Source organism: Seriola aureovittata, chromosome 7 (assembly GCF_021018895.1).
Source record: "Seriola aureovittata isolate HTS-2021-v1 ecotype China chromosome 7, ASM2101889v1, whole genome shotgun sequence".
NCBI classification, from domain to species: domain Eukaryota; kingdom Metazoa; phylum Chordata; class Actinopteri; order Carangiformes; family Carangidae; genus Seriola; species Seriola aureovittata.
The window spans coordinates 895,238-922,878 of record NC_079370.1 but is presented as its reverse complement, the minus strand read 5'-3'; the positions used below and the strand labels follow the sequence as shown (position 1 = coordinate 922,878).

The window sequence follows — 27,641 nt, the reverse complement described above, 5'->3', positions numbered from 1 at the left end:
TCAATGCCAGCCCAAAAGAATAAAGTGAACAGAAAATCCATCTTGGCCATCAAACAACATCAAGACATGTGAGCGCATCTGAAACACTCATGCACATTTAGAGGCACATGCAGGGCAGGTGACACATCTTACTCACATCTCTGTCACGTTATCGCTCTCTTGCGCTGCCAGAATCGGGACGCCGGTGATACCATCTGGCTCCAGACATTGCAACATGACGAATGAGCACCGGCAAGCCGACGGGCAACCTCCGAAGGTGGGCGCCGGGGCCAGGCTGAGCAGGGCGAGCACCAGGGGCAGGAGAAGCGTCAGGGCCCGGGGTGCCACAGCCATGCTGAAAAGAGGATGTTCTCAGCAGCAGTGCAGAGGTTTGGCAGCTGTAGTTGGAGTTAGTGTCTGTGTGGTTCACTTAATGAAGAGTGAGCGCAGAGAGGTGCTTTCACACACTCTTCTAGTGGCTCCCTGGCAGGGTTGAGATCCCAGCTGGTCAGGGTCTGGGACTGAGCCACAGCTGTACTGAGCAGCAGGAGGGGCAGGCAGGCAGGCAGGCAGGCAGGCAAGGGGCCTCTGGGGACATGGTGGTAGTGGGCTGCAGCCTCTCTCTTTCTCCCTCTCTCTCCCTCTCCTCCACAATGAAGGGAGGGGCAAGATAACAGGGGCCAGAGTCACCAGACACCTCAGAAAGCGAGAGGAGGAAGAGGGAGGGGTTGGGTGGGGGCGGGGGGGTTAAGGGTGTGTGTTGATAATGATGACAGGAGGAGATGGTGATGGAGATCTCATCTGCCCCCCCCCCCCCGAGTGAGAGGTCTGGTGTCCCAGCAGCTCGAGGTGCAAGCAGAGCCAAGAAGTCAGGGCTCGTGGGTGCCGGTTTTGGACACAGCAACACTCTCACACTCGCACTAAAACTCCTGCAGCAACATGCTCCCGTACGGAGGGATGTAGCTCTCTGTCCTCGGAGAATTGATTGTTGGAAGGTTCATGATGGTTTAGACTTGGGAGGTCAGTGATGAATTTAATGGCTGTGGAAAATCACTATCTGCAATAAGCTGTTTTTCAACAGTGTGAACTCCAAGCAGGATCTAATGATAGGAAATGAAAGCAAAGGAGTATGGGTCTCTGAGCGTGTTGTTTTTCATCACTGGCTCATATACAGTGTTGTCAGCCTCACAGTTGCTGGTACAAAATTTACATGTCCCTCATTGTGATCTTGAAACAATTCAAGTGGTAGTCACAACAACTGACCGACTCCAGTACTTTGCTCTCATGCTTCAACATTATCTCTTGCCACACATGACTGAACAAATGCTCTGTGGCAGCGACACACCTCTGATTTTGAAATGAAAAAATGTTCTGCGGACCTGAAATCAGGGCCAAATGTTCCATTGAAATCTGTTTTTGAGAGAATCTGAGATGAATTGAGGTTACCAGACCTCTGCAGCCCCGCTCCACCCAGCTCAGCTGTCGGTAATGTAGGTATTGGGTTCTGACAAAGATGAATAATGAACGGAATAAAAAAGAAGATATCTTTGGTGTTACTGCTTCAGATTTTAAAAAAGAAATAGTTCATCACGAGTCTGAGAATGTTACAGACATGAAATGCTAAATGTGTGGAGTATTTTTTTAAAATCAAGAGAATTCACACTACATTTTTGGTTCAGTCACATATTCCAACCCGGTCATCTAAAAATTACATTTCTATAAAACTAAACTGCAAAGGAAACGTAACGGATTATGTTCAGAAGCAACGTCAGCTGAGTCACCAGGAGGTGATTGGGGTGGATGGTGGGCGTACAAAGTTGGTCACGTCACAATTATGTTTCCTACAAAATGCATCTGCTGCTGCAGTTTAGTTGAATAGAAACATCTAGCAGACACGGTTGCACCTGCAGCCACTACACAGGGCAGTAAAGACGTTATGAACTCATACGTGTTATTATTTGTAGTCAGTATTCCCCTAAAAAAAACACTAAAAATGCAAAGATAAGGTATTAAAAGACAAAACCCTTTGTAATAAAGAAACTCATACAACATTTATCTATAATAAAGAATCAGATCTATAAAATAAAGACTTTCAAGTGGCATTAGTATATTAAATTTATTTTTTCTTTGTTAAATCACTATCAATTTGGAAAGCCAGATAATAGTTTTAATTAAATATGGAAACAGGAAAAAGCATTCACATATTTAAATGTTTTTTTTCCTCGTTTTGTTGGTGAAGCTCTGATTTAATTTCTAAAACCGAACCTAAACCCTTGCACTTTTCATGGTTTCAGTTTCTAAATAAAGTAAAACCATGCCAGCAGGTCAGCTCTATGTCTACATCACTGACAGTGCCTCTAATCCTATAACTGCTAACATTAACCTGCTGCAGAGACCTGGCTCAGCCCATCACACACACACGTGTTCTGTACATGAGTGGGGCTGGTTTTTACATGTGCCCCACCCCCATTCCTCTTAGTCTTAGTCTGCACATGAGTAAGGTCATAGTGTCCCAACCACAATTACTGGCCATAAGCTGAATAGCCATTTTTGCTGCCGTCATCAGGATTATCTGGTGGCTTAATTACTCTTCCTTTTACGCCCCCTTTTTCTTGGTCTTAGCTCAGCAAATAGTGCGGCGGGACAAGGCACTCATTCACAGGAAACGTGTTTGAGAGCTCGTCAGGCAGAGCAGTTAGAAGATGAAAAACTGAATGGACGGCATTTGGGAGATGTAATTGACAACATTCAACATAATCATGCTAAACAAACATATGCAAATTAAACCATGCAAACAGGTTGTAATGTACATTATCTGAGCATGTTTTCACACCCTTAGTATATATATTGCTTTCTATCTTAAACCCATATTTCAACCATGATAGCTGCACAGCAGTGGGTCCACCACTCTGATCCAGATTGAAATATCTCAACTATTGGATGGGAGGAATCCAGTGGTGATCTGACTTTTCCTCTAGTGCAAGAAAGCAAAGATCTTACCTTATCCAGTGAAAGGTCTCAACATTTACTAGATGGATTGCCATGAAATTTGGTAGAGGCATTACAAACCTTTCTGAGGGGGGTATGAAAGAGCTTTATATCTAGCTTTTTATCTAGCGCCACCGTCTGGTTAAAATTCTAATTTGTCTTTATGACTAAATATCATCAAACTATGATGAAATTCCCATCAGGATCAGCTGAACTTTTGTGTTTGTATTTTTGCTAATTACTGAAAAAATTGAGTGTAAAACAATGGACACTCATTGTCAACAGTAGCCATCATTGGCTCAGCACCAGTGGTGGCATAATTTCCATGTCATATGAGAAAGAGGGCACAAACAGGAAAGTAACATTTTCAAGAGCAGCAATCATGGTCACATGTGCCCGATGGCAGTGTTTGATTTGAGACACGGCATTAGAGTTGTTCACTACATCTTGTGTTTGTGGTCACATTATTATCATAGGTCAATTTTGCTTTGCTCTGATTTTCCCATAGCAACGCCGCCTCCCTTACGTCCAACTGAGAGATAAAGCACAGAAAGAAAGAATTAAGTTACCCTCCGTTCATGTTTATTTAGTTAAATACATTTATATTTATTTTGCTGGAAACTGCAGCACAATCACTTGCTATAAGGAGTCTGCTTAGAATCAGGAGTTCGTTTGGACACAATAAGTCCTGATAAAACAATAACCAATCAAGCAATTTACATTTGCTGCCCACACACATCATCAGCTTCCTCTAGAGGTCCACGTTAACTTCATAAAGTTGACAACTAGAATAAAACATCCATTGAAAATTGTCTGCTCTGAACAATAGAAGAATATGAGACATATTATAAAGTTTTACTCAGTGAGATATCCACCAGCTGAAAAATATGACACAAAATTACATTATGATAAACAACACGAAATCAAAATATTCTGATTTTCATAACATACTTCTTATGACTGGTATTTTACAAACAAATTCTGTATGTGGCATTATTGCATCATATCTTTTCTCTCATGCTCATTTCTGTCTGTCCTTGTCCTCATTTCAATCAGCACAATTAATTTACATATAATCTAATTTCATACGAGCCATGTGACAATTTTCAACCTCCCATCATTTGGAAATAGTGGACGTTTGACAGATAATAATGGCCTCCTTTCTCTCTGGGTATTTAATTAGATTACTGTTTTTATGCATTATAGTGATTGATGGTCATAGAAGGGGTTAATTGCAACACTTGGATTTTGAATCAATCTCCCCCTGTCACGTCAAAGATATACATACTGGGTAGGACTCAGCTCACTAGGAACAGACACAGCCACTGTTACATCCTGTGTTATAGACTTGACCATGTTACCAGCCATATCTCCACCATGTGTCCATAACGTCCTCTCTCTATCTTTCTGTCATATACACACACAAATATGCAACTGCTCAGTGTGCAGCCTCATTAAATCATTCTGAGATAAAAGTCCAGCAAACAAATCTTGATATATCTTATTCCTCTGAGGTATAAAGACCCATTGTTGTCCAAAAACTATCAAAAACCCATCTCCCTACATCCCATCATCAATGCCCAGCTGTTTTAGAGAATTATTTTGCCTTTTTAGCCACGCTAGCAGCACAACCCTGAAGACGGCAATCCACTTTGTTTCAGACTGAACTATCTCTACAACTATAAAATGGACTGGCATGAAATTTTGTATAGATATAATCATGGTGCCCAGAGGATGAAGCATCCTCACTTTAAGGATCCCCTGACTTTTCCTCTAGCACCATCATGTGGTTGACATTTTTAGTTTTTAATTAAATGTCTCAAAAACTAGAGGATGGAGTTTGGTGCACATGTCCAAAGTGGACAGAGGGTGAATTCCAATGACTTGCATACAGACATCTGTGGTTCCTGCTAACATTGATAATGCCCTGACTTTCACTCTTGTGTCACCATGAGATTGACTTCTGTAATTTTGAGGTAAATGTCTTGAAAACTATCAGATGGACTGCAATCATGTTCCCCTCTGGTTGAATCGTAATAACTTAACTTCTCATTTGGTTTCACCGTGGCGCCACTCTTTGGTTTATTTGTTTTATTTGTGCTTATTGCTAATGAGTAAATATTAGCATGCTTACTACTTAAACTAAGACAGTAATCATGAGCATGTTAGCATTGTCATTATGAGCACGTTAGCATGCTGATGATAGCAGTTAAGTGCCGCCTCACAGAGCTGCTAGCATGGCTGTAGACTGTCTGTATTAAGACAATGCTTCTTTTAATCTCAGCATCTTGACAAATATAGAGTTGAAGCCACTTTTCCCTGACTGTGATGCTTTTCAACCAACATACCCTGCAAAGGGTGAACTTTGTTTTTTGTTTTTTTGCTTTCTTCTATTTTCCTAAGTCTGAAGGAAATATATATGGTCTAAACGTAACTTGTTTGGCAGAAAATATGAAGGAGCTACATATAAGAGAAACAGCTTGTGTTTTGTTAAAGCTTTGAGAATTTCGCAAAAGTAAAGATCAGTTTAATCCTTTTTGTTGGAAACGCCTCCAGAAAGTCTGGAGAAAGCTATGAAGATATTCCCTTTCATCCTATCATGATAAAGAAAAACACTTGAGAACACTTTCAAGGCTGTAAAAACCAATGGGTGCATCTACTGTATGTTATTTTATATGGAATGCATGAACAGTATATCTGCGTAGCAACAGCACAGGGAAGGGCTGGGGGTGCGTTGGGGTTGAGTGGGGGGATGTTAAACACATGCGGAGAGGAAGAGTCTAAGAGAGGCTGCACTACTGTCAGACCCTTAAACAATAATCAATCAGTTTCATATATATGTGCACCACTGGCAAGAGAGAGAGAGAGAGAGAGAGAGAGAGAGAGAGAGAGAGAGAGAGAGAGAGAGAGAGAGAGAGAGAGAGAGAGAGAGAGAAAGAGAGAGAGAGAGAGAGAGAGAGAGAGAGAGAGAGAGAGAGAGAGAGAGAGAGAGAGGGGTGGAAGGAGTGGGTGACAGAGAGAACGAAAGAGAGAGAGTGTAACAAGAAAATGAGCAGGTGAGTAAAAGCTCTTTTGGACCAAGGACAAGGAAAGGCTTTTACACTTTAAGTGGTAAATGTACAGAGCTGCCATGTTTGTATGTAGGCTGTGTTTCCTCTGGCTGCCATTCACTTGCTGTACATTGATTAATGTACAGAACACTGATAAGATGGATTGTTATTATATTCTTTTAAAATAATTTCAGTATTTTTGTAGGAAATAAAACCAGTTCGGTTGCCCAAACATCAACCATGAATATCTAAGTATTTAAAAACTAAGTGCCTGAACAAATAATTCCCTCCTGGTGGAGGTTCAAAGATGTCGGTGACACAATACTTACTCATACTTTCCAAATTTCCTTTGACAATAAGAAAACAAGGTCCATTTAGTGGCTGTTCTGGAGCTTTTGATCAATGATCTTCATGAAAAGATGGCGCATACCCAGTTGCTAAGGATAAGTAGTTGATAACATTTAATCTTTTTTCCCAGAGCACTTAAAATTGTGATTAAAGTAATCGGAAAGAGAACACAAATTTAAACCTCTATAATTTTGTGTTCAGTGACCTTGACTTTGCTATTTCTAAAAACTCCAAAGTACATCATTTAAAAATAATGACCCTGTCTTAGTTGGTGTTGAAGTTATTATTATTGTTATTATTATTATTAAAAGCTGGCCTGCGGCCCTGCTAATGAATGTGCACTTTTATCTTGAATATGATCATTTTGTATTCAGTTTTCTCCTGTAAAACATTTCTATTAGTATTAACACTCAGCATACTCAAGTATAATGTGGAATTGCACTGCCATATATTATCTAGAATAAGTTCAAATGTAAAGAAGAAACTTTTTAACCCATTACCTATACAGTAGCACACATTATTTTCATTAAGTTCATGAAATAAAAAGTAACAGCACATTAATATTTTTGAATGTCTGTTTACGGTTTTATTTACTTCTTTTCACTTCAAAAATCAACAAATATATATAAATGCAGTATATGCTGTACAGAATTTAATTCCGTTTGAGACAAACTTGTGATTTTGGGCTATGTAAGTAACTTGACTTGTGTAGATCATGATTTTTCTTTTATTGCCCATGATAATGGCAACCCTGTCACCTACAAATTACTTTATACTATTCTCAGTCGATGCTCAGCGCAAAGTGAACCTCCCACCTGTTTGCACCTCTCTTCTCACCTCTGCGCTCAACATCAAAATACCACATAGATGGAGATCACAAAAATACCAAACTGTTGCTCCTCATTGAATTGATTTGAAAGTAATCGTTTGTTTACAAGAAACTCCATAGTGGACCTTTAACCAATGCAATGATCTTTTTCTAAGTCATCTAAGTCACTTTTGGAAATTATATTGCAAGAGCAGACATGAAATACTCTGCCAGTGCATGTTTAGAATCAGCAGATACACTTTGTGTGGAAGACATGTTCATTTAGAAAAATTCCTAATTACATTGATAAAAAACATAATTCAGACAGTTCTGCATTTCTGTAGTTACATATATGCTGTTGCAGCTGCTGTTTGCTGTTGTTGTATATAAACTGCTGCCTCACCAGTGACAAATAAACCCAATTCCCACAGTCTTTAAAACCAATAGGAGTTTCTTGTTCCACAAATGGAGGAAAGTATTGAGGTGACTAATGGTACAGAGGCATCTCAATGCAATAAACAAGCCACTTACAGTATTTCCTTAAGAGCTGAGCAACCAGCACAACTGGCCCTGATGAGTGGACACTCAACAAGCATATGAACTAAGAAAGGTTGGTTACAGCAAAAACATTTTTCAACATTTAAATTGATTTCACCACTTTTTTTTTTAGGAGCAACATAGACACAAGGTTGATTCCAGCTATTGAAAGCTTTCCAGTTCTTAACATCTATGCATCAACAGTTTCATCTACAGCTATTTTCTATGGTAAATAATGTTGTTGATTTTTTCACAGTAATCCAACCTAATTACTGTTTTCTAATTCAAATCAAAATCAAACAAAGATATAGCAGTGAAAAAGACAGCTTGGATAAAATAGCTGCATTTATTTAGTTTGAGCCTGAGTCATAAGAGTGACACTAACAGAGTGGGCGGCCTGAGAAAACCGAAATCAGAGCCCCAGCCCTGGTCATGTTAACGCCATACGTTATCCAAAGAGCTCGACAGGAGCATGTGTCCTCTGTCTCTTATCAGATGAGATGTAGTTCTGTACAAGCTGATGGAACAAGATACAGAGAGGGGTCTCTGTGTAAGCCATCACATGCTGCAGTGTCTTTATCTACAGATCTGGACATTAAAGCCACCCCCAGCCCCTTGTCAGACGAAATCCTCTCCTCCCTGATCGATACACCACCAAGCAAAACAACGGTGTTGGATGTAGCCGTCTCAAATTCGTCACATCTCCACTCCTCTTTTTTACATTCACCCAACCCTCTCCCATCTTATTTTCCATTTGCATCGGTGGCTGGATCATCAACACCCAACCAGTAATGCCTGGACCAGCGTGTGTGTGTGTGTGGTGTGTGTGTGTGTGTGTGTGTGTGTGCGTGCCTGCGTGCATGCGTGCGTGCGTGCGTGCATGCGTGTGTGACTCAGTATATTCTCAACTGCTACTTGCTCACTTTATGTAATGGTGCATGTCTTGGATGCATGCCTCTATTTGTGTGTGAGTGTGTGTGTTCACAGAAGCAGATCACGAGGGGTAAACCCATAATCAATGCGCTGGAGTAAGCTGTAGTAGAAGTTTTGTGTGTGTGTGTGTGTGTGTGTGTGTGTGTGTGTGTGTGTGTGTGTGTGTAACCAGATCGGCCCGTCTCAGCCCCTCATTAGTAGCCGGGCTGTGGACACCAGAGGCCTCTGAGAGGCTCATGCAGATGAGCAGAAACCTGAGGAGCTGTGGTGGGGGCTGGGGGGTGAGACAGCAGCAGTTAGCTCAGAAGCTAATGAGCAACATCATCTCTCCTCTCTTTCTCTCTGCCCATTTTACCATCTACATTGTTTGTCTCTGCTTCCTCAGTCTTTTCCTTTGTCTTTTTCTCAACAAAATGCTAAACAGACCTATTTTTGTTTTTCCTTAACCCAATAAGAAAAGTCAAGTGGCCTTGCACCCAGTGGCATGGCACATATGTATACAGCAGTTGTGCACACTTTTAATTTGTGCATAAAATAGTCGAACAAAAATCAAAATAATGGAAAAAAGCTTTATAGCTCGGCTAAGATAGAAAAGTTGGTCAATCAATGAAAGCAAAACCAGCAGTATCCCTTAGAAAATTACATCCATCTGCTTCATAAAAAAAAAGAAAGAAAGAAAGAAACTTGGTTGTGTTCATCTCCATTTCCGTGGGTGAAGGGCTAATTAATGGACATTTCAAACTGTCAAATATCCTCCCCATAAAAACAACAGCATTAGTCATTTCAGGGAAGGCCCAGTAATGCTAAACATTTACGTCAAAGTGACAAAATCCTATAGCAGTGGGAATAATTGTAACCGATCATCTGACATTTACATCCAGTTCCCTCTGTGACTGGCCAGCTCTGTGAGACAGGAGTCGAGGATTGTACTTCTCTGCTCATTTTCTTCGTAACTGTCAGGGCATTTTTCATGTGAAAAAGCAAGTGTAGCTCTGTGAATGCCTTCCCAAAGACACTCTGAAAATGTGTATTCAAACAATGTCAGATACCAGATCAGAAAATGCTTCTACAGTAGGTTGTCACTCAGGAGAATTATTATTTTGTTGTTTAATTTGAAGGACTGTACCTTGGATGCAACTATTTTCTCTCTTAGTCTGCGTGTCAGTCTCTTTATCTTTCTACCAGCCTTCCAGTTTCCATCAGTGCTGCTGAAGCACTCAAGCACATTCAGCATCAGGTGAATATAAGGTACAGCCTCCTTACAAAAGAACATGAGCAGAAAAAAAGACACACTCCCCATGTAGCTCTAAGCTGCTCCTCAGCAGCACCCTGCGTTTGTCCGTCTTTCTTCACACAGTCCAGTGCAGTCTTACATTCACTGCAGTCACTCTTCACTGTCAATTGTTCCTTCTCACACACACAGAAATAGCCTCTATAACAGATCAAGAGCAGTACACCTGGCCACCAGGGAGAAGAATCACACCAACTAAACAGTAGAGGAGAATTCATTGAGCGTACAGCATGTGTGTTAATAATGTCGTGTCAGTAAACCTTGCAGAGTGCACTTTGGGTCTGTGATGTTGGTATTAAATGCATAGTTCAGTGTTTTGTGTTCTTACTTATTTACCTTCTAAAAACAACTCTTTTTTGGATCCCTACACATTCAAATAAAATTTTACTTGAATTTTTACATTTGTGATATTTTTTTGTTTTCTGGCTATGAAGTTCTCATATTTAGTATTATGTCTCTACATATGACCTCCTGTGAGCAACGACGATTTACTATTAATAATGGTTTGAGTCTACAGCAATAAGTTTTCAAACCAACAGGCTAAAACAACTATTTTTCAAGTTATTGCTGCTGTACTTTGTCATTTAAACCAACAACACTGCTTCATTAACAGACAAAATTCTGCCATATGCAATAATAAAAACCAAACATGCAAGAATAAAAAACAACTCTCTCCCGTTCGTTCCCTCATTGTGTGACTGTCACTCTGTCTCCCCCTCCTTCCCAGCAGCCACATCTCCAGCTCATATCCATGTTTACAAAGAGCTGCTCTCCATTATCCTAATTGAAAAATGAGAGTAAAGTGCCACTTTATTCTCAATACACGGCCATAACCCCTCTATTCATCTCATGCACTACAGTTCATCCCACGGCAGCAAAGACAAATCTTCAGTTTTTCTGCACAGAGATGACAAAGTATTAACTATTTGTTTTTGTTTAATCAGTTTTAATTTATAATTGAACTAGAAAATAAGACTTCACACACACACACACACACACACACACACTCACACACACACACACACACACACACACACTCACTCACACACACACACACACTTCCCAGAACTACCAGAATTGTTTTGTAATATTAACATTGGAGGCCTTTATGTCACTCATGCACTACATGTTCTACATCTAGGTCCACTCCCATAAAGAGGTTTATGGAATATGCTTTCTGCAGCTCTGGGAAAAGTCAATAATCCAATGAAATACACAGCGGGAACACTATAATCACGTACCGCTCTCATGCCGTGATGCCACGAGTCATTAGTGGAAAATACAGTACAAACGCAGAGTAACGTCAAGAACAGCGGATCCTACTGATGGAGAAAAACAGCAACCCTCTAGGTTATTCTTAAAACACCCAGATTATATATGGGATGTTACATATCGTATATTAGCTCAGGTTGAATGGTTTGTTTTATATGCACCTGAAATACAATTTGTTTTGTTCTAGGAAACAATCTGCAACATTTTCGTCTTAATAATTTGCTGATTTTACCATTAACTTGACTCACTACTTCCACTGTGAGTGAGAATCACAACAATGATTCAACCCAGCCAAAAAAAGCTTTTAGCGTTCTAATTACTGAGTCTGGTTAGTCTTTCCTGGTGAATCACCTCCTGTGCATCCGGAAACAACAAAAAAAATTAACCACTCTAACCCCAGCTCTATGAGCACAGGCTTTCCCAATCAGACTGTGTGAACGGGAACAGCAGTCACTTTGGAATAAACAGAGGGACTGGGTAGGTGGCAATCATCGGTATCACATTTAATGGAAGTGACTTATCACTGAACCCACTTTTTGACTTCGTAAAATATATGTACAGTCATTTTATTCCACTATCAGTTGATCTAGAGCTGAAAGAAATTGTTGGCTAATTGATGCAACAATTGCAACTATTTTGATAATCAATTAATCATTTCAGTGGGCTTTTTCAAGTCCCAGGAGCAAATTGAAGTTTTTATCATACGAGTTGTGAAGGTTTCGGCTGGTTGAGCGTCAGAGGACATTTCCATAAAGTTGTACATTTCTCAAATTCCTAACATTGTCCCGCTGGCCACCTTTTGAGTTTTTGAGACACAGAGGAAGACGCCATGTCTGAGGTTCAGTTCACGTTGAGTGGCATCCCGCTGTGCCTCCAGTTTTTGAGGTGGACTGTGTGAGTGGCAGCATTAGCTTTCAACCCACAGGAATCCTTACAGCAACCCTTTTCTATGAGAAATTCAACTTTCATTCAGCATAGTTAAAATATTGCATCATCTCCTAATATTCAGCACTGTGAACAAATGAATCACAAAGTGTGCAGCGGCCTGCAGTTTCAGTTAATGATATGTCAGCATGCCTCAACGAGCAAAACATCAGGCACCGCATTGGATTAAAAAAAGATGTGGTCTGTTTGCCTCCATTTTAGCAGCATTTCTCAAGTGCACTTTGCCTTGCAAATGTCGAGAGAAACTGTATTTGAAGTGAAGTATTTTGTTAATGCTGAAGAAAGGCTGTCTCCAAACCTTCCTACCTCAACAGACCCACTCCTCTCTCCACACATAAAGAACACAATTGGATGCTACAAAATAAAACAGGAAAGCTGTTATACAGCCACTATTTTCTTAATGCAGACAAACCTATTAACCATGTTGATGCAAGTATTAGCTGACCCTGACTTTTTAAAGACAACAACCCCTTTGATTAAAGCATTTCAACATATATTGTCAGTCTTAAATGTGGACAACATGGAGTAAGTAAAAATTGTGAGATTTCGATTGTGACATTTGTACATTTAGTTATACAGCATAAATAAATAAAATACAGTCAAGAGTGATCCATTTCTTTTTTTTCTCTTTATCAGTAATGTACTCACCAACGTACATCAGTGAAGCTCTTGGAAATCAGGTTTGTCTGACTTTGTCTGTTATTATTGTTAAGATTGTCATTTTAGTTTTCCTCTAAACACATCTTAACATTATTCTTGAGAAACGGTGACTCACTAACTCGAGTACAAGCAGAAGAGAAAACTATCACTAACCTAGCAACATTAAAGCTACACACAAACCAAATCACATCCCTCTCTGGCCCTGTTCAGCCCTGGCATTAACATGTGTGACCCGATCTTCAGAGGTAAGCTCTGAGTACGTCAGTTCACACGTGGCATTAGATTGCGTCTCCTCATGCATCTTGCATCCTGCACTATATGCAAATAATAATATGTTGTTGGTCGAGAGAGAGAGAGAGAGAGAGAGAGAGAGAGAGAGAGAGAGAGAGAGAGAGAGAATTTAAATGAATGTTAAATGTATATATATCTTTTCCCTATTCATACTGCCTTGTGCAGTCTGCTTTGAAAATGCTTTATTTGACTATGGTCCTGTCAATAAAACCTCTTTGAATTTGAGGGAGAGAGCGAGACAGAGAGCAAGAGAATGAGAGGGTGATAGAGAGGGGCACGGGGGGGCTGAGCGAATCGTTGCACTGTGCACATTCTCTGCAATGAAATAAGATTTTAGCCATTAGTAAAGTATTTTTGGTTAATTATTAAGCTAATTAGACTGTGGCAAAGAACGTCTGTGGAGTAAGCGCCCCCTCAATGTGGCCACTGCTAAAAGAATGTGGCCACATGTGGCGCAGACCATCTCTGAATGTGGTCGGAGTGATTGGATCTCAAATGCGTCCTCAATGCATCTTTGGTGCGTTCACACCTGAACTTAGAGCTGTCCACTTTTTTCTACATTTTTCTCTGCACCTCAATCAACCAATCAGTCACAGCCCACTATAGCCCACTATTCCAGTTCAAATCTATCATCTGGCCAAATACAGGACACTTTAGGAGCTGACTTGTGTGGACGCTGGGTCTTAGAATAGCCAGGTTTTCCAGAATGTATTTTGCACCAACAAATAGTGAAGGCAGAAACTTTGAGTTAGACTCAAAGAAGCTCTAATTTTCGACCTAGGACTGCTATTGTTTTGATATTTTTACAGCTGAGAAAGTAACCATTTAGATTTCGAATAAGTGGCCAGTGTATCCAAATAATGCCTCTTCGCAAATTCGTTCTGATGTTTTCATGGATGTGAGGTCATGTCAGGATGGGTGAGAGCGACGGTCATCTCAGCTCCCGCAGTTCAGCTCCCAAGATGACTAATCAATGTGCACCGTCATCCAGGGGAGAACAGTGTTATCACTGCTGGCTCTGACGCCTCCACAGCATTTGATATATTTCATTCCTTTTGCAAGATAAATTTTGGTCTTTGATTGGAGATGAAATATAATATTTGTTATTGCTCCATTAGTTTGTCTGAAGGTAAGGTTAAGCTTCATGTTTTGCCTCTGTAGACACTGGGGTACAGATATGCCTCAACCACATTTCAATAATAATTGTCTGAAATTCCAATCTCCAGAATATAAGGGGATGGTGATGCATTTTGAAATTCCATGTCACTAATTAAAAATTTAAATGAATCACTGAAGTTTGTTCTGTGAATTTCATCATTTCAAGAACAGTAACAGTGAGTAAAAAGCAGTACATAGCTTGTTCGTTTGTACTGTATTAAAACAGCAAATGTGTCTCAGCGGATTCTGTGTGTGAACGAGAAGCTGCCGGGAGACTGCTGCGTGTCGACTTGGCAGGATGGGCTGCTGCTCTGTGATCAGAATGGCAGATTAGGTGTTAGCAGCACCAGGAGGAGTCAGTGCAGCTCTTTCCAAGTCACGCAGAGCCCTGCAGAGTAAAGCACCGGAGACCAGCAACCGTGTGTGTGTGTGTGTGTGCGTGTGTGTGTGTGTGTGTGTGTGTGAGAGAGAAAACGTGCCTGTATATCTGCATGTGTGTATCTTTTGTGTATGAGTATGTGTGGCATATAGCATGTGCACTCTTTTACGGCTGCACAGCTTCTCCTGCACTCTCTCTCCCTATTCCTGGTGTGTGTGTGTGTGTGTGTGTGTGTGTGTGTGTGTGTGTGTGTGTGTTTGTGTGTGTAAAGAGGATGCTGGTGATAATGATGAATAGTGCGGTCCCCAGTGTCACAACTGCATTTTACTCAATGAATAAAGAAAAATTTGACCTGCAATTTTATAGCATTTGTGTCAGTCATTCTGACCCTTATAGCAAAAGTGGGCTATTAACAGGTGCAAAGCAACAGTATCTCAATTTCAATGTTGTGAATGTGAAAACATTCTAGAGAATGGGCTCAAAGTGCCATCTATCAGATTTTGAAAAAGACATGATTGTCAGGAGGGCAGGTCTGAACATCAACAAGACTGAAGTGTTGCTTTTCCAAGGCAGCAATCTGAATTGAAACATCATCAAAACGTTTGCTAAGTGGAAGGAAGACCTCACTCCAGTCAATCCAATAGAAGGGATCACCAGTCTACAGTGAGACAAGGTAGGTAATAAAGTGTGACTACAGTCCGACATATACTCTCAATTTCAGGATTCAGAAGCAGCGTGGAGGGTGGATTTTCTGTCCATGGAAATCGGCTGATTACATTTACATTGTTGGAGACTTGGGCAACACAACTGATTTAACCCACTTGGAGAGAGACAGTTTCTGTCTGGACATTTGCCTCTTAGTCAGGGTACGTCATTCCCATTTAGATTAGTTCAAAAACATTTGATCTTATGACCGTAATCAAAACAGTTGGTAATAAAGGTGTTAGAGGAAGAAAGAAATAATAAAATAATCAAAGGGATTTGATCATCAACCAAAGTATGGGTCAAACTGAAATATTGACCTGATGATGGTGCTAGATAAAAGTCAGAAGATAACCAAAATTCATTAGGATTTATCATGAAGGGGAGAGGAATGCATTTATCAAATTTTATGCTAATCCATCAGGGAGATGTTGAATTATTTCACTTGCTAAATGAAAACTTTGACCTCATAATGGCTCTAGAGGTAAAGAGAGGGGATTATCAAAGTCAGTAGGATTCATCCTCTGGGGACCATTAATACGTGTAAAAATTCATGGCAATTCATCCACTAATTATTGAGATGTTTCAGTTTGGACCAAAATTGTGGACTGACCTACCAACGTTACATTTCTATATCAACTGCAGGTAATACACTGACTTTAGATAACTACCTCACACAACCCCATGTCAAATAACCCGAACTATCTCTTTAAGTAAAGATAATTTAAAGTGAGAGCCATAGTAATCCTATCACTTCCTGTTTCTACTGCATTGAACACAAATTGTTAGACATTAAAGCAAAGGGAAATTTACTATATTTAAAATTCATAGACACTCTGAACAGTTTTTAAACAGCCTTATCATCACAATAATTAGCAATATCCTGACTAGGGTAAGTGGAAAGAGGCAGAGCCTAAACAGTATAAATGACTGCTGGATAATGATTTAATTGATGAGCGTACTGACCAAGAACACAACCAACAACCCTTTGGGCAACATCATAATTTATCAACCAGATGTATCCCTTTGTTTGCCCCCTGTTCAGGCTGAGACTTGCCCCATCCCATTGGCCAACTGAGGCCAATCCTGGAAGGAGGCTATAAAGCTGCCATTTTGGCAGGATGGATGGGGATCAGTAACCGGGTTGGGAGATGTGGCCCACCAGAGGCCTGGCTGTAATCAGAGTAAATTGATGGTGAATGGTTTCTGTGTCACATTTTCACATCAGCTTTGGTGAAACACGAATAAAGGGTCAAGAACATGCATGGAAACACACAAATATTAAATCCCATGCTCAGAAACTTGTGAGTAGGATGTCAGCAGCTGTGTCACAAGAGATGCTGTGGGTATAAGCTCATTTTCCAACCAGTTGGACATTGATCAGCAGAGTTAAGGTTGAGTGGTTTGTACTGAGGCCAACCTCAAGATCCTGCCCTGGACCTGGAGAGTCACTGTCCCCTGTTTGTCAGAAAGGAAATCTCAACTTCTTTCAGTTAATTCTGTGTATTTTGTGACATACATATAACACCTGAAAACATCCTGGAAAATAACTGGACTGGATGATTTCCACAACCAATTTTCAAAATGTTGATTAGCCTTCAGGGGGCGCTACAGTATTCTTTAAAATCGACTGTTCATCACACACAACATCTTGGATGAAGCTTTGATTTCCACAACACTGTCTCATAAAACTTAAAGTGACATGACTGGTTGATGGAGGTGCACACTTTTATATTCATTTACTGGTAGTTTGCAAAGGGAACTCACGTTATTCATGGGAGCAATGTGTTTGCTTGGTTTATAACCCTGTATCCTAGATATTATGTTTATATAGTACTTGGCAGTTACGTTTTGATGGGAAATGTAATTGCTGCCCAGATTATGGCAAGAAGGTGCAATGTGTTTGTACAACACCCAAGTAACAGGGGAATGGACAAGGTCAGGTGCACAAACTGCAGGACTTTAGGTAATAACAGCACTTGGTTAAGATTAGTGAAAGGCTGTGGTTTAGTTAAATGTTAATAAAGTTAACGTCCTGTCATGTGCTTCAAGTCACTATTGACCTTTTCAATAGTTAACCAAGACTATGACTTTTCTCTAACCTTAAAAAGATATTTGGAGATAGCTACAGGTAGCAGTCAGCTAGCTGAATATATCACATAGTGCTAATGCTGTGGTTCAGATATGTTCAGTATCAACATTTTGTGACTTGGCAGATACGTTCGTTAACAACATTTCCTCATCATGATTATAAAAAAATGATCCAGGTCACATTTTTTTCTCTCAATATGTGTCGCAAATTGGTCACATATAACTGTAATTTCTAGAACACAAGGTTGGTTGTGAAGCCTTTTGAGACTACAGCTTTTATTAGGGCCAGCCACAGAAATTGCCCAGTGTTAGTGAAATTCATTCTAATCTGGTTTTATTAAAAATTACAGATTGGTTCTTTTATCAATGACCAAACCACTGAACCGCTTCCTGCTCTATTCGCCAAATAGAATGAAAAAAGCACTGATTATGTAAATTACTGTAGTAAAAACTTTCAAGACTTTTAAAGGCCAAATCCCAAATCAATGATTCTCTTTGGATATAGCTTTAATGAATATATACATAGTAATTATACTGAGATATTTTGGAAGAATATTAATTTTATAAAACAAATTTGTAAAATGAACCTGCCATTTAAAACAATATCATCATAGATCCCAAGTTTAAGCTTATATGTCTGTATGTAGAGCTGGTCCTTTGGCTCCCCATCCCCCATTTTTCATGACTGCCAGCACCTAATCCACCTGACAGCTTGATATCTAAGTGGGCACTCGGGGAAATCACACTTGAGGAACAGAGATGAGATTTAGTTACTCACCCAGGAAGTGGAGAAAGGAGAAATTACGCTCTGCATGAGGTTGAAATTATTACCCAAGGCAGGAGCTCACTACTGTAAACATATCCTCTGGCTTATTGATTAAGAAGACAAAAATTCTTGCAGTGTCTGGCTGCAGACATGGCAAGAAAAAAAAATTCAAAAACATCATTAATGCTTTGAATATATTAGAAAATCTTAGGTTGCAACTCATTCATTGTTCATTCAAGTGTTCATTTGATTATTTGCTAAAATGACAAGAGAATGAGAAAAAGCCTCATCTATTGATTTGATTTCCAGAAAAACAACATGAGAAGAGCGACATGTTTTCTCTCTCCTGGTGTCGTGTTTTCATGTTTACCTGGTGCATATTAACCTCTGACTCTGTCGGTGCACACTGTGGCCATGATCTGTGTGACACGGCTGGCCTCTGTGGGTCAGAACAGGCCGAGTCCCAGAGCCTCAGCCAGACAGATCAATGACAGGCTCAGTCCATCATTGATCAGAGGACGAAGATAGCATCATCACTCAACGAGGAGCAGCTACAGATGTTATATATGTGAAGGCTTGAAATAAGATGGGATCCACGTCCAACACCTATATGTCTTCATAATGCTTAAATGTGCAGTAACTAAGACTTTTAGTGCCCTAAGTGATCATAATATGTGTGGAGAGGGTTTGCAAGGCTGACGATCAATACCAACTTCCTTTCTCACCTCAGAACAAAACCTCCTCAACTATTTCAGCACAGTCTCCTATAGTTTTCTCAATAGAGCACGCAGTCTTTAAAAGCAAATCTATTTCTCCACCACACAAGAGTAGTGAGGGGGAAACAGCACAACACAAACAGCTGACTGAATATTGTGATATGAGAGCTGAGCTGATGAATGAAATGTTTCTTCCGGCTAACCCTAACACATTTGTGACTCACACTGAATATGCAGATGTTTTAAGTATAACTGTTTTCTTATTCAATAATGTCAAAAAGTTGATGTATTCCTGCAATTGAATCGTTTTGCGATCAAGGACAGGACTTTAATCTTTTGTGCTGATACATCTCTAAGAACCTAAAGCATGGCTTTACTAGTAAATGCTTGCATTTGTTCTCACTCTCATTTTCTACTTATTACATTTTTGATTCTCTTGCAGCTTCACATTTGGTCATGAGAGTGGTGATCATTTCTAAAGGATAATACCAGTGTATTAGTAAGTTTTGATTCCTAAAACCTGCAGTAGAAATATTTTGTGAACATTTACATGTCATGAAATTGCTAATTTACACAGCCCACAAGTTCCAGACCAACATTATCATTCAATTTTGAGTCTAGACAGACAGATAGATAGACCTCAATGGTTTGGCCTGTCTTGCCATTGCCATGTACTTTGCAATTCAGTATGAAGTCTCAGTTGCTTTTAGTTTCACCTTGTTAAATTTCTCCACCATCTCCTCTCTCCTTGAACCACTCACTCAAACTCCACAGGTTTTGTCTATAGACTGAACTCAATCTAAGTAGTGCACATTGCATGCAATCATTAGCCAGCCCCTCTTTACAAAACACACCTTCTTATAAAGAAAATGGCCACGGTGAGTCACTTTAAACTCAGTTCCAGTTACTGTTCATCATATTTCCATCATTTTGGTTTAGCTGCTGTAGTTTCAGGCCATGATGCTCTTGATATCAAATTGGGTCATTTTTCTATTTGAAGCACCTTAATTGCCTCGATGAGCTGTGTGTCACGGCCACTCCAGCGGCTGCAACTGCTGACTTGTGGACAGGAGGGCCAATCAAAATCAAACTAACTTCCTGTTGTTTTAAGAACGCTGAAAACCACAAATATATCCTATGGTGGATATCAAAACTTAAAATAAAACACCGGAAAAGTGTAAAATATGGGTCCTAACCTTTTTCCATGTAGTATGTTGTAGCACATTCCAAGCTCTTCCTACAAATGTCATGTTGATAGGTGTCTCTTAAAGTGACATGATGATGTTTGAGACCTTTGATGAATTTGTCTTTCATTTTGTTGTAGCGTGAGCTTCACTAAAAAGCTTTAGGGAGCTGTGAGGAGCCAAGAGTAGAAGTGACAATATAAAGGCAGAGCTGTGGGAGAGCAGAGAGCATGAGGGGATTATGATGAAGAGCATTAAGAAATGAAAAGGAAGGTGCTAGACAGAGGGAAGGCTGACGAGGTGGAGGGAACAGAGGAACGGAGGACAGCTGTGTGTCTATGTGTGTGAGTGGAACAGAGAGAGAGAAGGGTTGAGAAAGAAAGAAAGAAAGACCAAGAGAAGGAGAAACAGCAGGAGGAGGAGAGTGAAACAGACGGAGGGAGAGATGATGATTTGTGGCTCTCTCCAGTGTGCTAGCGTTACAGGAATGGCCCTCCAGGGCAGCATGAAAAGCCTCTTGATTGTTAGGAGTGGTAACTGGAGCCCCCAGCTCCTTGCCCTGATAGATTTATTTACATTTCAGCGCCTGGACCCCACTCAGAAAAAAATGATACGAGGCGACCAGGGCATCAATATTTTGTAGTAGTGATGATCCTCCTTTACCCAACCCCCAGCTCTTTTGTTTCGTGGCTTAATGCTGCTGGTGATGCTGCATGATGTACTGGTCAGTCATTGGCTGGGACGGACACGAGTGGTTTACTGGCCATTACATACTGTACATTTGGATAACTAATATACAATATGCCTCTGGAGATATTTTTTAAATGGTTGAGCAAATTTCAGCGGGGCTGTGAGAGTCTTTCTGTCTCTAATTAACTTTAACTCACACTTAATCAATTGCTATTTCATGAACATGATTGCATTATCACATCTGAGTGAGCACACTACAGCACTTCTCAGTTGTTGTACCACTATGATTACTTTCAAGTCACTCCAAATGGCCAGGCTGTCACTTCGTTTTGAAAGGCTTAGAGACATTTTTGCAGAACCCCTGCTGTGCCAAATATTAGACCAAATGTGCAATCTAAAATTATAAATGGCCCTCAAGGTTTTAATTTGTTTCTACCATGTAATTACTTCACATCAGCCACTGAATGCCACATTTTCTCTCAGCCTTTAGGCTGCATCTCTGACTGCATAGTGCTAATTTACTACTTATTTTTTATTTATCCTGAGAAGATTTTCTAATAGGACGCACATTTTTTTCCAGTATCATCTGAATGATTTTCACTACAACAGTCTCCACTGCTACAGTAGTTCTTAAGTAGGAAAAGATCAATTCCCACTCACTCACATTTTCCAGCCAGTCAAGGGAAACACTCGACACACAGTCCCAGCTCTAAAACCTCTGGTCTCCTGCCTGGATGGAGGTTAGCTGCAGCATCGACTGAGCATTGGCTGGCACGCGGAGGATGGAGAGCGACTTAGCCAGCTGGCAGCCAGAGAAAAGCCTGTGGAATAATGATAGGAGAATATGCACAAGCTTTAATGTGTTGTTTCTAGAAATAAAATCAAAAAATTACAGCCATGCTATTGCTAGCAGCTCTATGAGGCTGTAGTTTCAGCTTAACGCTAACGTCAGCACGACAAAATACTCACAATGACAGTGCTAAGATACTGATGCTTTTGCAGATATGTTTTCATGGCAATCCATCAAACAGTGGTGGACCTGTACCCACGCTCCTAGCATGGTTATAGATATGGAGGTCACATTTTCCAAGAGCTCAAACGAACGTCTTCGAATTTTTTATTTTATCCAAATACCCCAAAGGTTTACGTTACAATCACAGAAAAGCAAGAAAACCAGCAAAAAAAATCTAATTTTAGAGAGTGTGACCAGTGTGAATTCTTGCTTAAAAAGTGACTTGAATGATTTATCCATTATCAAAATTGCTTCAGATTAACTTTCAGTCAACAAGCCATTTGATTTATGGACTGATTGTTTCATCTCTATTGTACATTAAGATTTACAATAAAGCATACAAACCCTGACATACTGAGTGTGCTCGGTGTTCTCCGCTTTCTCTGCACTGATTACATGCAAAGCTCTGTGAAGCTGAGTAACTCAATGAAACTCGTTTTCTTTTCTTTCTTTTTTTCATGAAAAGATAAAGCCTTGTCATAGGTTTAAAATGAGCAGCAGTTAAAAACTGTATAGCTTTCTCTAAATGAACAAAACCAGAAAAGAGTGAACTGTGTCATTTTGACATGTTGAAATTGAGGGAAATAAGAGAATAACAATTCAGCTTCTATAGAGAGGAATGTAACTGTTAGAGAACATAATATGAAAGATGACACAGTGACATAATCAGAAAACAGGAAAAGAGCCAATGATTTTCCTCAGGAGAAAATACTGAAATCCTGACTGAACAGCCAGACATCCGGCTGAATTCTGATATCAAACAACTACCTGCTTATTTACTGTTTGTCAATAAGACCCATACTAAATACCAACATAATGATTTTGATTATTATGAGTTTATTGTATGCCACAATGTAATTGCAATTGATTTCAGTAAAGTGCAAACAGGTAATCAGACAGTGATTTTAAAGTAGAAGTCAAAGTAGATTTCTTAAGACTTCTTGTAATACTTTCTTGAGTGTAACAGCACAGTGCTCATGATCAGTGGTAGAACATTTACTTAAGTACCGTACTTCAATACAGTACTCGAGGTACTTGGAACTGAGTATTTTCAATTGATGTTAATAGTTAACTACACTTCAAAGGGAGATATTGTACTTTTTTGCACTATTCATTTGACAAATATACTGTTACTTTTGAGATTAAAACTCTTTACACAAAATGTATCATCACTTTATAAAATATGTTGCATTGTTATAATAAACAATCGTATTAGTCATTTTTAAAGCCAAAATGTCAAATATTTGCTTCAAGCTTCTCAGATGTGATGATTTGATGCGTATCTCTAAAAGCAAATTGAACATCTTTGAGTTTTGGATTGTAAAACATTTTTCACTATTTACTGTCTTTTTATAGAAAAAGAATTAATTTAAAAAATAGTGGGCAGATTTAATCAATAATGAAAACATCACTAGTTGTAGCCTCAGAATAAAGTTGTTAACATTAGCTTCACGTGCAGCAGCTGTATAACTGACATGCTGCTGTGGCATTATTGCAACTGAACATTAATCCAATAATATAATGTCTAATAATATAACCATGACAGAAGCCATTCTGTTGTATATTGAACACTTTTGATTTTTGGAGTAGATTTTGCTGATATTATTTATGTACCTTTACTGAGTAAGAGTTTGAATGCAGGTATTACTCACTACTATATCATTCAGATATACTTCTTCCACCACTGCTCACCATGTGGCTTTAATGAATAAGGATGTCCACCACACATAATTTCTTTTCTTTTCTTCTTGCTTTAAGATAATCCATGTTCAAGTCTCACTCTGCTGCACCATGAGCTTGAGTTTTGTGTTTAGTGATTTTCCAAAAGGAAAACAGACAACAGCAGCATCTCTGGACAGCCAGCCGATATCCACAAGCAGACGGCTCTCAGTCTTAAGTGGAAGAGCAGCAGCCTCTCTCCCATTTAGGATAGTGGGCTATTTAGCCTGACAGCCATTAAATATGAATTAAAAACCACACAGGCCTCTTTGCCTTCAAAAATGTCATTACATATCTTTATGGCGGCCGATTGTTGAATAAGCAGTTTGCAGGGCTCCCCTGGGGGCAAGGCTGGGGATGGGAGTAGAGTGAAGTGAAGTGGATGGAGGGAGAGGAGGGAGGAGGAAAGAAACCGGGGTGGTCAGATGAGTGGTGGAGTGGAGAGATAGTAGGATGGGATAGGGGGACAGATGGGTGGAGGAGCAAGGAGGAATGAGAGGATGAGTGGAGGGGTGGCACAACAGAAAACAGAAGGGGAAAGGGGGGTGGGGGGATGGGAGGGGTTGTATGGCCACGCGTGGAAGTAAGGCATGGAGGATGGTGAGAGCAGTGGAGAAATAACAGACAAGCAGGTCTGATATAGCGGATGAGGCCTAATAGCAGCTGAAATGGAATCTACATTACAGGTCCTAACTGAGTGCAGTACTTCAGGGGCCGAGCCCCGAAAGGAGCAAATAATAGCACTGGTTTGAAGTGGTGCTTCAGTTTCTCTCCAGCAGATGAGGGAGATGTGTGGGGTGGAAATGAGATTGAAGGGGAAGGGGAGTACTTCAGAGAGATACTGCCCTTCATAGTATTTTCAGTGTTGTTAAAAATGTCTCAAAAGGTCAGCATGTGCCCTGGCGACTCATTTGATTGCACACTGTTTATGGCATGGCCAGGAGGCCCAAACCGCCAAGCTGTAATTATCCAAGCTGCACCTCTAAATTGTGATGGCTATTGTTAAAGAAATAAAGACATTACCAAAGGTCTTGCTGCATTCTTGAATACACCCTTTGTTGCTTTAATACAGCTAATTTCACTGAAATATGTTTGATATACCCCAGACAATAGGCATTCAATTAGGTTATTTTCACTGATGCACTCAAGTTTATCCTACAGAATAAAGCTTCTGATTGTCAAGAAGACCATCACATGAAAGAAAAAAATGACCGTAATGTATTCTTTATATGTTACATTTTTATTTCCAGTCAGTCAAACACGCCCAGCAAAGTGCACTTGTCTGACTGTGCTGCAACAAAAGAACAGTACAAAAGTACAGTGCAGTGTCATCCCCCGAAGGACTAATGCTGTTTTCAACACTGTTAAGTAATTTGGCTTCACTTTGCTGCACAACTTGATTGTTTTTCATAGAAATGTTGCTGAAGAAAATCTGACATATCTGCCGTGTACATAACTTGTACAGATGTGTTGTTGTGTTCTCCTTTGTTAAAGTTCCTCTCTAGACATGTTTTAAACATGGTTTTTCCAAATACAAAGAGAGAAAAAACAAAAACAAAAACAGGGTCTGTACAAACATCTACACTTACTTCCTCATTGAAAAATCTGGATCTGGCTTTACCCACCAGGTGGGCGGGGCATAAGGTGAAAGAGCAGAAAGAGCAGAGAGTATCAATATGATTGGTGGAGGAAACATCAGAGACTTAACCACATTTTTGAGCCTCAGTCAGACCCAGACTCAGATGAGGAGTCTGGGTCTGACTTATAACTGGCAGAGGCTGACAGTGTTGGTGGTTATAAACCTAAAACTTTGTCAGTGGTACAGTGGAAATGCACAGTCATGGCGTTGACCTATTATTTCGCTCATGAAAGGTCTTGTATTATATTAAAAAAAAACATCATAACAAGGTTAAAAACTTGATTTTCACTGGAGGGGTCTTTACTAATTGTTTTGCATATTGATTTAAGCACTTTTATCATATCCAAGCAACATAGGAGTTTTGTTCAATTACTGTAAAAATACACAAGTAGCATCAACACAATTAAGTAGTTACACTTATTGAGTTCATAAGTTATGAGCTTTACGTAGCCTACATCTTTTATTATGGACAACCACTTCAGCACCACCACCTCCCACCAACCCGTACCTCTAACGGCAACACAGTCACAGGGACAGGGAACATCCTGATATACATTATATATAAAAGGTGCTCCACTGCAAATATTCTAATTGCCAAATACTTTGTGACAAATAATACAGCTCTGTCTGTGTGTTTGCTATCAATCTCACCTGTTGCCTCTGCCCTAGCTGGCTCTCCCAGAGCAGCATTTTGTCTGCGGTCCTCCTTCTCTCCTACACCTCTCTCTTCAGTAGCTGCAGCTATTCCTTCCTATCGCTTTCTTGTTGCTACAGGTGCCACGGCATTACCGGTTGAAGCCTGGAAATATAAGAAATTAATTATTTGAATAGCTAATCACACTATTCAGCTTTCCTGTGTGGCTTCTTATGTTTCTAGGTACTCTATTTTGTTAATACCTGTAGTCCAGACTGTCTTTGTGCCTCCACATAACAAGTCTTTGAAAATATTTTCCACTATTCATCTGGATTGAGGGGGCAAGCATTCAGCGTCAGATAAAGAGTTAGCATAAACGTTATCCACTTGCAGGAGTAGTCGGTATTGACTAGCAGCTATGCTAGCCGTCTTTTCTACTGGGAGAAGACAACAACAGTCCTTCCGCCCTCGCATGGTCATGTTTTAAGAGAGGGAGAGCAGGTTTGTTCTGACTCCAAAAACACAAAACAAGATGGCCACATTCACAATACCTAACTCGAGGCGTCACGGGTGACGTCACAGTGTCTTACCAGTTGGCCCTGAAATGTGCGCAGGAAACGCTGATAACTCTGGTGTGACGTCATTCCCACCACCGACTTCCGAGGTAAATGGAACGCACCATAACACTAGAAACATTTGATACATTCGAGGTCGAGACCCCGGTTACCGAGGCAACGTTACATTTGAACTTCCCCGCGCTACCGTTTGGTTTGCAACGTACATTAAATAGAGAACTCGGTTCCAGCCAATCAAATAGCTTCATTTTAAACCTCATTTGCACAAAGCAGTAACGTCACTGTTCAATCAGCGGAAAGCGGCTTCTTTCTTCAGCTGCTAAACAATGGATGATAATTTTTAAAAAGGCGACAGTAAGTGGAGCTTGTTGAGGAGGATGAACCACATCAGTCTGAATAATGCCAGCCTTACAACTCTGAAAGTCCGTCATTTATACTAAGCAACACATTGTCTCTGCGTGTAAGTTACACAAAAGGAATACACGTCTTTAATTGACTTAACTAATGACTACTATCCCTTCAAGACACTATCATAATATTATGTCATTTTCTGTTTGTTTTGGGTTTTTTTTTAAATTTCATTCAACCATTATTTTAAACAATAAATGAATGAACTGTGGAGCTCAGCATAATATTTGTAGCTAGTTCATATACTCATGTCCTGTCTGAATGTAGAAATTTAACCGTGACTGTTCGACACAAACCAGTTTTGGGATGCAGCCACTGACTCTGAGCAACAACACACATTAGCTTCATGCCACAGTTTCCTTTTTTTCAAGCTACACGAACATGAACATAAACATTAGTTTGTTGAAGAGCCACCAAACAAACTTCTGCTCACCTGCAGCACATTAAACTGCGTAAACTCACCTGCAAATATCACTTTAGATGCTGGTGTAGTCCTTGATACTACCGCTAACAACACACTGACTTAGTTTGTGTACTTTTTCTCTCACTTCCTGCCGAGCCTGCAGCTGCTGCCAATCAAACACAGGACTCCGACATCAGTGGAGAGATAAAGGAGCATTCCTGATATATCTGGAAAACTCTTTGCTCTTCCTTTTAATAAAAAAAATATATTGACATTAGACATTAGATTTGATTGATAGCGTAACAGAGTCAAAACTGAATACAATTCCTATCCAAATCTTGTTACACCTGCACATCCTCTTTTCACTATCTGCGCACATGTCTGAGTTTAACGTGTAGACATGGACAGTGGTGGAAGAAATACAAATAGCAATAGGACAATGTGGAAATACTCCTTTTCAAGT

General features: G+C 40.0%; 1 protein-coding gene across 3 annotated transcripts in view; it reads right to left on the bottom strand.

The window, feature by feature from the left end:
• The window catches only part of ntrk1 (neurotrophic tyrosine kinase, receptor, type 1), a 77,530-nt gene extending 56,021 nt beyond the window's left edge, over positions 1-21,509 (bottom strand). Inside the window, exon 1 of one of the 3 annotated variants that reach the window (XM_056381946.1) lies at positions 21,453-21,509. Coding sequence is in view for 2 of the 3 variants with exons in the window: in XM_056381944.1 (XP_056237919.1) it covers positions 137-333 (197 nt within the window). In the remaining variant the exon portion in view is untranslated. Of the gene's footprint in view, positions 1-136; positions 1,171-21,452 lie in introns of those variants that run through there. The other 2 variants (XM_056381944.1, XM_056381945.1) reach the window with 2 other exon arrangements.
• Positions 21,510-27,641: the final 6,132 nt, after the last annotated feature.